The 12385-nt window shown below is 43.1% G+C and overlaps 1 protein-coding gene across 1 annotated transcript in view; it reads right to left on the minus strand.

The window, feature by feature from the left end:
• Positions 1–920: 920 nt before the first annotated feature.
• The window catches only part of LOC139458674 (putative amine oxidase [copper-containing]), a 33410-nt gene continuing 21945 nt past the window's right edge, over positions 921–12385 (minus strand). The window contains exons 2-4 of the mRNA XM_071240091.1: positions 6241–8131; positions 2818–3025; positions 921–2658 (exon numbers count right to left, since the gene is read on the minus strand). Coding sequence (XP_071096192.1) covers positions 2368–2658; positions 2818–3025; positions 6241–8126 — 2385 coding nt within the window. The 5' untranslated portion in view covers positions 8127–8131 and the 3' untranslated portion in view covers positions 921–2367. The remainder of the gene's footprint in view (positions 2659–2817; positions 3026–6240; positions 8132–12385) is intronic.

Here is a 12385-nt window from a genome sequence, read left to right on the forward strand (position 1 = left end):
TTCCAAATGTTTTCACGTTTTCAATCAAGGTGCTCAGATGATTTGATGCACTTTACGGGGTAAGACCCGTTATATTACAATATAGATCTTGACTATCGATCAGACCGTCTTGCCTGGGCGCCACCATTTTGTTTGAAGCAAATGCAAGTGAAATGAGAGGTGAAATCTGATTGGTCAATGGGTAGGGACATGGAAGGGATATAAGAGACACTGGTGGCACTACGATTGAGCCTGGAAATTCCAGCCTAGTTCGGCAAGGGTGGATACAGGGCTTTCATAGTCATTTTACTCCCTTACCTCGAGAAGATGGGTTGTGTCCCTTTCCCCCACAAGACCATTGCCCCATTCTATACTAGTCACTGGTTAATCAAGGTAAGGGGGCGGTATTTCATAGGCCAATTGGATGTACTCTAGACTTGACTGGTTCGCATACATAGTTAATGTATCTTTCTATACAGTGTTCATGGTTTGAGTTTATCTTATTTTCTTGCACACACTTTAATTTACATTTCTAGTTTTGGACTGTCATAATTATGAATAAGGTCTTACAGTTCATTCACGGAACTGCTATTCAAATGAGGCAAGACTTTCTTTAAAGATTGAGGACTTCGCCCGGTTGTAATGCTGAGGGTGGGGTAGACTGGTGGCTAGAGCCTTGACACGCCCCTTGACGGTAGTCCCAGCTCCGCCCTGTTGTATTGCTGGGGGGTGGGGCAGACAGATGGCTACAACCTTGACACGCCCCTTGGCGGGAGTCCCAGCTCCGCCATCTTGAGATGCTAGGGCGGGGGAGATTCAAATTATATTGAAACTCCTAACCCGTGTCTACTTCCGACGTGTATATTCGAAACAAAACATGACAGATGATGAAAACGTGACACTTTTTATCGATAACAAGCACATATTCTTCGTATCGACGTTACAGGGTCCCTTCGTTTGATTTCCCATATTGAGCTAATATATATATATATATATATATATATATATATATATACAATCTGATATGTTCACGGACTGTAATTTTGGCAGACAAACAAACAGAAGTCAATATGTATACACTATGAAACAATACATTTCTTGACATGGAAGTCAACATATCTGTTTATTATATGTACGTGGACGGCGAGAGGCATATGAGTGCGGGTTTGGGCCACGTTAGAACTCATGTTTTAACATTAGAAAGCCGTATTTTCAGTATTAAAAGACTTGTAAAACACCCTGAATATTCAAGATTAGAAGATGGCAGGGTAAGGTTTGGTGAACGATGATAATGCTAGAATGAATATCCTTATATATGCGTTGTTCACAGGGACAATAGTCTTTTTTTATAAATTATATTCGCCCAACAATCTACCAATCACCGCAGATAAATATATGTTTTAATAAAGCTTATAGTCCGACGATATATCCGGCAACCTGCATGTGTAAGTGTGAGGCCCCAGTTAGGCTCCAGGCTCCGGGCTCCAGCTAGGCTCCAGGCTCCATCTATGAAGCAAATACGAAACAGCACAGGAGGGGTAGACTGTGTTACAGTGTGGTTATTCAAGCAAAAACTATTTAGCATTAACTGTCAGGGGGAATAGAAATTGATTTATTATGGGGATCATTAATTAATCATCTACAGTAAAATGTTTTAATTCATATGGAGCAATTTAAGTTGCATTTGATTTTCCGGCCATGTTATGTTTGTCTGGAATTGCGCAGTCCAACAGACAAACCTCCTCCTATAAAAGTGAGCCGCTCCTGTTTCCTGCCGAGAATGTCAATGACTATACTACTCAGTTTGCTGAGGATCACGTTTTGATGGTATCAAAAACATATCCAACATATATAGACTGACATCCTGGCACACAATGATTGGGTGGCCCCTATAGGACCTCATGTTCATGGTGAACGGACAGAGGCGTGCAGTCGTGGGCACGATGTGCACGAGGTGTTTGAAACCATGTTTGGATGTGCCGTGGCAGAATGGTTGCACATCATTATCAGAGAGCACAACGACATGTACTATTTTACTTTACAACTGAATGCAGTTATTCCCCCTCAACGTCAAACACGCCATAAGCATGCTTGAAGCCACACATCATGTGTAAATACAAGGTCGTGACTCTCGTGATTGAAAAAACAGCCCATACTGTATCCTGATATAAACTGTTTTCTTGATTATCAGCTGGATTGATAGTTTGATTGTCACAAACGTTTGAGTGACCGAGTGAGTTAAGAATTAAAGATTATTTCTGCAATAGATCAGCAATTTAGCAACAACACATGTAATATAAGTATAAGACAGAAAGGTACACTTCCACAAACAAACTTTATGTTCACTTCAAAACTACGTTGTGATCATGACTATTCGCAGCACTTTCATCAAGCAAACACTTCCTCTGCATTGTCCCCAAATTCTTCGTCAAGATCGGTTAATCTCGGTAAGCACGTGGACTCGCTCTTGTATCCTTCAACGCTGACACCTGACGCCATATTGAATTTCTCCTTCAGTTCTAATCTGACGGAGTCACGTGATGCCATAGATGGACTCTCCTGAAAGTAGTTGAAAGGAAGCAAGTATATTCCAAGATGGCCGCCGACTGTAGGCGTAACCGGCAGATCCTCTGTGTGGGGGATGTGGTGGATCCCAACTGATGCCCACAAAACAAGGTCCTGAAACGACAGAATGACAAGTGTAAATAAGGGTGTCAGCAGCCTAAAGTGCTTGTAACGGACGCAATTGTAAAGTTTACGCATGGAGGCTATATTAAACTGACAGGGGCATCCAACCCTGTAATCCCGACCGATGTGGCCGCAGGGTCATTTCCTTACCTCATCCACAATGCTTTCGTTGTCGGCCAAGAAATTGGTAAAGTTAACAACTGGATCCAACGAGTCGAACATCCCATAGCAGGAGCTGCTCATTCTCTCCCAGTCCTTGAACTTGGTTGCTGCAAGTTGATACCTTGCCCACGAGGCTGTAGCCTCGTTTCCACTGTTTTCAGGAAGAGGTTGGTAGGACATTCCCTGAAGGTGAAGGCTGTAAGTAAAGCATTCCTACTATGAGAGAGTATGTGTTTTCGCGCATCCAGTTAACGAAACAAATACACAGGTGTAACATGCGCCACAGAAGTCGCCTAAATGCGATCTTTTATTCGTCCTAAGCTGAAAGGGGGCACGGCTGGCCCAGTCGCCTAAGACGCCGCAAGTTGCTTTGAAGACTTGCGTCCCTTGGGCACACTAGAAACCTATGATTATGGGTTCGAATTCCGCTTCGCCCCGATTATGTTTCTAGGTTTGTCAGCACCATACCCGTGCTCGTTGGTTTCACCGAAGTGGTAAACGTCTGAGACCTTCATCACTTCGGGCTTTCCTCCAACATGAAGCTGACACGCAGTTAACTGGAATACTGTTAAAAGCGGCGTTAAACCCAACTCACTCACTCACTCACTCCTAAGCTGAAATACGGAATACGATATGAATCTACTCGTATGGACCTCGCACCATGTAGTGACATTAATCTCAACGATAGATGGACCTCGCACCATGAAGTGACATTAATCTCAACGATAGATGGACCTCGCACTATGTAGTGACATTAATATCAACGATAGATGGACCTCGCACCATGTAGTGACGTTAATCTCAACGATAGATGGACCTCGCAACATGTAGTGACATAAATCTCAACGATAGATGGACCTCGCACCATGTAGTGACGTTAATCTCAACGATAGATGGACCTCGCAACATGTAGTGACATTAATCTAAACGATAGATGGACCTCGCACCATGTAGTGACGTTAGTCTCAACGATAGATGGACCTCGCACCATGTAGTGACATTAATCTCAACGATATATGGACCTCACACCATGTAGTGACATTAATCTCAACGATAGATGGACCTCGCACCATGTAGTGACGTTAATCTCAACGATAGATGGACCTCGCACCATGTAGTGACGTTAATCTCAACGATAGATGGACCTCGCACCATGTAGTGACATTAATCTCAACGATAGATGGACCTCGCACCATGTAGTGACATTAATCTCAACGATAGATGGACCTCGCACCATGAAGTTGCGTTAATCTCAACGATAGATGGACCTCGCACCATGTAGTGACATTAATTTCAACGATAGATGGACCTCGCAACATGTAGTGACGTTAATCTCAACGATAGATGGACCTCGCACCATGTAGTGGCGTTAATCTCAAAGATAGATGGACCTCGCACCATGAAGTGGCGTTAATCTCAACGATAGATGGACCTCGCACCATCTAGTGACATTAATCTCAACGATAGATGGACCTCGCACCATGTAGTGACGTTAATCTCAACGATAGATGAACCTCGCACCATGTAGTGACATTAATCTCAACGACAGATGGACCTCGCACCGTGAAATGGCGTTAATCTCAACGATAGATGGACCTCGCACCATGTAGTGACGTTAATCTCAACGATAGATGGACCTCGCACCATGTAGTGACATTAATCTCAACGATAGATGGACCTCGCAACATGTAGTGACGTTAATCTCAACGATAGATGGACCTCGCACCATCTAGTGGCGTTAATCTCAACGATAGATGGACCTTGCACCATGAAGTGGCGTTAATCTCAACGATAGATGGACCTCGCACCATGTAGTGACATTAATCTCAACGATAGATGGACCTCGCACCATGTAGTGACGTTAATCTCAACGATAGATGGACCTCGCACCATGTAGTGACATTAATCTCAACGATAGATGGACCTCGCACCATGAAGTGGCGTTAATCTCAACGATAGATGGACCTCGCACCATGTAGTGACGTTAATCTCAACGATAGATGGACCTCGCACCATGTAGTGACGTTAATCTCAACGATAGATGGACCTCGCACCATGTAGTGACGTTAATCTCAACGATAGATGGACCTCGCACCATGTAGTGACATTAATCTCAACGATAGATGGACCTCGCACCATGTAGTGACATTAATCTCAACGATAGATGGACCTGGCACCGTGAAGTGGCGTTAATCTCAACGATAGATGGACCTCGCACCATGTAGTGACATTAATCTCAACGATAGATGGACCTCGCACCATGTAGTGACGTTAATCTCAACGATAGATGGACCTCGCACCATGTAGTGACGTTAATCTCAACGATAGATGGACCTCGCTGCATGTAGTGACGTTAATCTCAACGATAGATGGATCACTGAAGGTTTGACGACAAAGACAGTCGACTCTGGATACCAATGAATCCTAATCATGTGTTGTAGTTAACGAAAATAGTTGCCGCACAAACAAAATTCGGATAATAAAATGGACATCACTTTTGCATATCAGTGAGTGAGTTTGGTTTTACGCCGCTTTTAGCAATATTCCAGCAATATCACGGCGGGGGGCACAAGAAATGGGCTTCACACATTGTACCCTTGTCGGGAATCGAACCCGGGTCCTCGGCGTGACGAGCGAACGCTTTAACCACTAGGCTTCCCGACCGCCCTCTTTAGCATATCAGCGCATGGATGCTGCATCAGATGTTAAGTCGACTCCCTCAGATGAGTTCGCATCAATCTCATTAGAATCAGATCTTAGTTCTCGCTACCACTAAACAAAGATCTGAGGACATTCCGTTCGCAAACTTTGGCCGAGTCTTTGATCAAGAAGTCGACAATCAGAAAGCAGCTTTCTCGAGCTTCACAGCTCTAGTTTCCAGCTGGCGACCTCAATTCCAGACTTCGCTTTGAAAAATATGTTGATAAAGTTCTCGATTCAAAATTTGAAAACTGAACAAAAGGATATTCAGGAATGTCTATTTGATGGCTGAGATTGCATGGTAGTACTTCCCCAGGGCTATGTAAAGTCGTTTCCGTTTCAAATATTTATCCCATTGAAGTGAGAGATTATGTCGACGGAATCAGTCGGACAGCCCGTAACTGTAAAGAAAACAGTTTGCACGATGAAAAAACACATTCCGACTGACACTTTTCCGATCTGGTAACAACGCTCTGATTAGTCGGATAAAGGTCCTTCTGACGAGACGCATATGGGATGTCCTCACATCTTTGTTCAGCGGCAGCGAGAACTACAATAATTTTTATTATTATTATTTTATTTTAATGAGACAAAGTTGTTGACCTTAAGTTTGAAGTGTTTCGGCGCCTGTTTTCAGCATTTTGATAAAATAATGATCAGTCGAATTCACTTTTCAAGTGTATAATTTCGTTTCCATGACAGTTCAGTTACCTGTATCCGCTTATTTCTCCGTGTCGTGTTTTCACTCCAGCGTTGTGAATCACGTGATACTTCGGTACCTGGAAGTCGTATTGAAAAGCTGCTCCAAACTCCGATTCTTTCAAATTCCTCTCAAACTTGGTCTGCCAGTAGGTGGTGTTTGTGGTTGTGACGTCATTGGACACCTCCACAGCCAGAATGTCCAGAGTTTCATATCTGTTACTGGTGCCATGAATGTCAAGGTCAATCTTGAAGTTAATCATATGGTGGTGAATATTACCAGATATAGAGTCTTGAAGCCTGAAGCCGTAACCTTCCTCGGCAGGTGTGTAGAATGAAGAGAAAATATAACCGGTTGCTGCTGCTCTGATGTGCAGGGCGCCATTTTGATGAAACACATAGTCTACTATGTAGTCATAGTTACCAATAACCGCCACAGATCGCAGGACGAGAGCGGAGTCCACTAACCCGTGGTAGAACTGCCCATCGTGGGAGTAATACGACTGATGACGATGTAGAGGGAAAGCTGTGTTTTCTTCAAAGATGCAAAACATCCGAGGAAGCCTTTTTGGTGACTTTGTTGACTCCGACAACACGTATCCATCCACGAAGGTACTGGTATCCGGACAGTCGACCCCAGGAACCAGAGCGTGGGTGTGTCTACCTATTCCGTCCGCACTGTCCGTGAAGTCGGCAAACCTGTGACCAGCATTCCCGGAATAAAACACGGCTATCTCCTGCAGGCTTATCTCATATGCAATCCGTTCGTCAAGGAACCGGATGTCGTACAACTGAGGCCCCGACTGAGGGGACATCCTGAAATCAAACTGCCACTGCATGTATTCCACGTGGCGATGGGCGATTCTGTACCTCTTGCCGTCAGGTTCGTAGAATTTTGGCGGTCTCTTCGGCAACTCAGGAACCGGTTCTCCTCGTCTGTGGAGGGTCGAAAACGAGCCTCGTGTAATGTCCGGGAAAGGCTTTTTGTGTTTAGTTACCTCCCCTAAATTATACTTTGAAATGAACTCGTCCATGGAATGGAATCTCTGGCCACCGTAATCAACAAGTTCGACAAGATATTCAAATGGATTCGACATGTTGATAAGGAAGGACAGTCCTACAGGATGGAGTGTAAAGTATTCTGCAAAGTGCGCGAGGACGATCCAGACCTTCCTGTCGTCTGCTCCTACAACTCCTGACCCAACAGGAACAGGGTAGTAACTGAGACACTTCTCACCGCATTCAGGAAAGTGAAGCCCTGCCCCGTAACTCTCTTCTAAAACCTTCTTCATCTTATATCCGAGTTCAGGAAACATTTGACCATATATGACAGAGTATTCATTGCTGCCCATGGGTCTCTGACTGAAGGGTATCGGATTTGGCCTGTTCGGGGAATCGCGAAGTCCTACATAGGATGGAATGGGAAGTGCTCCGACGATATATTCCTCGACAACTGGAGGTGATTTATCTCCCCTGAATATAAGCACTAATGCTTCTCTTTCGGGTTTGGCCGCATTCTCGTCTAAATATCGTAATACATACTCTTTGTTGGGAATGTGCAGCTCTACTGAGTGGACGACGCTTCTGGCCAGTCCTGCCACAGAGGGCTGAGAAAGGTTGAGTTCCTGCACGGAATATATGTACTTCTGAATAGAGGCGAGTTCTTTACTAGTAAGATCATCGAAGATACCGGGGTCGTCTGCTTCAGTGACGTCAATATTTTTCGTGTCAGGGTCACCACAAACATCCATAGGGACCGTCGCCGGCGTCCTGTGGGTGAATATCGCCATGGCAACAAGGAATATTGAAAGTACCAATGAAATCAGGATAAATACGACGGCAGTGAAGCGCCATCTGCCGATCGTTCTTCGAAACTGGTGTTCCTCCTCCACATTCATGATATCTGCAACATAAACATGTCTAGGATGAAATGCATCTACAACGTAACGAGGGTGTTAATACATCTACAACGTAACGAGGGTGTTAATACATCTACAACGTAACGAGGGTGTTAATACATCTACAACGTAACGAGGGTGTTAATACATCTACAACGTAACGAGGGTGTTAATACATCTACAACGTAACGAGGGTGTAAATGCATCTACAACAGAACGAGGGTGTTAATGCATCTACAACGTAACGAGGGTGTAAATGCATCTACAACGTACCGAGGGTGTTAATGCATCTTCAACGTAACGAGGGTGTAAATGCATCTACAACAGAACGAGGGTGTTAATGCATCTACAACGTAACGAGGGTGTAAATGCATCTACAACGTACCGAGGGTGTTAATGCATCTTCAACGTAACGAGGGTGTAAATACATCTACAACGTACCGAGGGTATTCATGCATCTACAACGTAACGAGGGTGTAAATGCATCTACAACGTAACGAGGCTATTCATGCATCTACAACGTACCGAGGGTGTTAATGCATCTAATTTCTTAATGCATCTATTTTGTAGGTGCATGAATACCCTCGTTATTTTCTAGGTGCATGAATACCCTCGTTACGTTGTAGATGCATGAATACCCTCGTTATTTTCTAAGTGCATGAATACCCTCGTTACGTTGTAGATGCATGAATACCCTCGTTATTTTCTAGGTGCATGAATACCCTCGTTATTTTCTAGGTGCACGAATACCCTCGTTACGTTGAAGATGCATTAACACCCTCGTCACGTTGTAGATGTATTTCATCCTAGACATGTTTATGTTGCAGATATCATGAATGTGGAGGAGGGACGAGGATGTTAATGCATCTTCAACGTAACGAGGGTGTTAATGCATCTTCAACGTAACGAGGGTATTCATGCACCTACAAAATAACGAGGGTATTCATGCACCTACAAAATAACGAGGGTATCCATGCATCTACAACGTAACGAGGGTATTCATGCACCTAGAAAATAACGAGGGTATTCATGCACCTAGAAAATAACGAGGGTATTCATGCACGTAGAAAATAACGAGGGTATTCATGCATCTACAACGTAACGAGGGTATTCATGCACCTAGAAAATAACGAGGGTATTCATGCATCTACAACGTAACGAAGGTATACATGCATCTACAACGTAACGAGGCTATTCATGCATCTACAACGTAACGAAGGTATTCATGCATCTACAACGTAACGAAGGTATACATGCATCTACAACGTAACGAGGGTATTCATGCATCTACAACGTAACGAGGTTATTCATGCATCTACAACGTAACGAAGGTATTCATGAATCTACAACGTAACGAGGGTATTCATGCATCTACAACGTAACGAAGGTATTCATGAATCTACAACGTAACGAAGGTATTCATGCATCTACAACGTAACGAAGGTATTCATGCATCTACAACGTAACGAGGGTATTCATGCATCTACAACTTAACGAAGGTATTCATGAATCTACAACGTAACGAAGGTATCCATGCATCTACAACGTAACGAAGGTATTCATGAATCTACAACGTAACGAAGGTATTCATGAATCTACAACGTAACGAGGGTATTCATAAACCTATAAAATAACGAGGGTATTCATGCACCTACAAAATACCGAGGGTATTCATGCATCTACAAAGTAAGAAGGGTATTCATAAACCTATAAAATAACGAGGGTAGTCATGCACCTACAAAATAACGAGGGTATTCATGCATCTACAACGTCACGAGGGTATTGATGCATCTACACCGTAACGAGGGTATTCATGCATCTACAACTTAACGAGGGTATTCACGCATCTAAAACGTAACGAAGGTATACATGCATCTACAACGTAACGAGGGTTTTCATGCATCTAAAACGTAACGAAGGTATCCATGCATCTACAACGTAACGAGGGTTTTCATGCATCTAAAACGTAACGAAGGTATTCATGCATCTACAACGTAACGAGGGTATTCATGCATCTACAACGTAACGAGGGTATTCATGCATCTACAACGTAACGAAGGTATTCATGCATCTACAACGTAGCAAAGGTATCAATGCATAGACAACGTAACGAGGGTATTCATGCATCTACAACGTAACGAAGGTATTAATCCATCTACAACGTAACGAAGGTGTTAATGCATCTACAACGTAACGAGGGTATTCATGCACTTAGAAAATACTGAAGGTATTCATGCATCTACAAAATAACGAGAGTATTCATGCATCTACAAAATACCGAGGGTATTCATGCATCTACAACGTAACGAGGGTATTCATGCATCTACAACGTAACGAAGGTATACATGCATCTACAACGTAACGAAGGTATACATGCATCTGCAACGTAACGAGGGTATTCATGCAGTCACAACAGTCACTCACACGCTTCAATCTGTACCCTGCTAACAGGCTCATGTCTCCGAGGACGTGTGTTCCATGCCAACACCTCCCTGTACACAGCAATCACTCACACGCTTCAATCTGTACCCTGCTAACAGGCTCATGTTTCCGAGGACGTGTGTTCCATGCCAACATCTCCCTGTACACAACAATCACTCACACGATTCAATCTGTACCCTGCTAACAGGCTCATGTTTCCGAGGACGTGTGTTCCATGCCAACACCTCCCTGTACACAACAATCACTCACACGATTCAATCTGTACCCTGCTAACAGGCTCATGTCTCCGAGGACGTGTGTTCCATGCCAACACCTCCCTGTACACAGCAATCACTCACAAGCTTCAATCTGTACCCTGCTAACAGGCTCACGTTTCCGAGGACGTGTGTTCCATGCCAACACCTCCCTGTACACAACAATCACTCACACGATTCAATCTGTACCCTGCTAACAGGCTCATGTTTCCGAGGACGTGTGTTCCATGCCAACACCTCCCTGTACACAACCATTAACATAGCCGTTATGGCTACAATTCACTTCAATTCACGCTGGTACAAAAGCGTATTTTACAAACAAATATATGTTCAACAAAAGTGATCATTCTGACATTGAAGTATTATTTCTAAAGTAGGTGTAGACATTGAAATAAGTCTTCAGCAACCCATGCTTGTCATAAGAGGCGACTAACGGGATCGGGTGGTCAGGCTCGCTGACTTGGTTGATTCATGTCATCGTTTTCGTGAATCGATGCTCATGATGTCAATCACTGGATTGTCAGGTCCAGGCCCGATTATATACAGACGGTCGTCATATAGCTAAAATATCGCTGAGTGCGGAGTTATACAACAAACAAACAAACATTGGAAACAAACTTTGACAAATTCTTCATTTCAGGTATTTTCGTTGTACAAATTAGTTGTTTGAGTTTATAAAGATTAGACCCTAAATAACATTTTTCTGATATATGTATATTCTACGGATTGTATCAAAAGCTTGACATTTAACTGTTTGATTCGCATTCTAGAAGTTGGTGAGCCAGAAAGAAAACGTAAAACTTTATGGATAACAACTTCTGATTTATTGCATATAGGGATGTTCCGATGTAGATTCTTACACCGTTACCAAGCTGGAGTGACAACAACAAGTGATGAGAGGTATATATGCATGACATGTTGAGATAAGCAGCAGATTAACATTGACAACAACAAGTGATGAGAGGTATATATGCATGACATGTTGAGATAAACAGCAGATTAACATTGACAACAACAAGTGATGAGAGGTATATATGCATGACATGTTGTGATTAGCAGCAGATTAACATTGACAACAACAAGTGATGAGAGGTATATGTGCATGACATGTTGAGATAAGCAGCAGATTAACATTGACAACAACAAGTGATGAGAGGTACATATGCATGACATGTTGAGATAAGCAGCAGATTAACATTGACAACAACAAGTGATGAGAGGTATATATGCATGACATGTTTAGATAAGCAGCAGATTAACATTGACAACAACAAGTGATGAGAGGTATATATGCATGACATGTTGAGATAAGCAGCAGATTAACATTGACAACAACAAGTGATGAGAGGTATATATGCATGACATGTTGAGATAAGCAGCAGATTAACATTGACAACAACAAGTGATGAGAGGTACATATGCATGACATGTTGAGATAAGCAGCAGATTAACATTGACAACAACAAGTGATGAGAGGTATATAGGCATGACATGTTGAGATAAGCAGCAGATTAACATTGACAACAACAAGTGATGAGAGGTATATGTGCATGACATGTTGTG

This window comes from Haliotis cracherodii, unplaced genomic scaffold (genome assembly GCF_022045235.1).
Source record: "Haliotis cracherodii isolate W230 unplaced genomic scaffold, xgHalCrac1.p SCAF_1, whole genome shotgun sequence".
Taxonomy (NCBI): Eukaryota; Metazoa; Mollusca; class Gastropoda; order Lepetellida; family Haliotidae; genus Haliotis; species Haliotis cracherodii.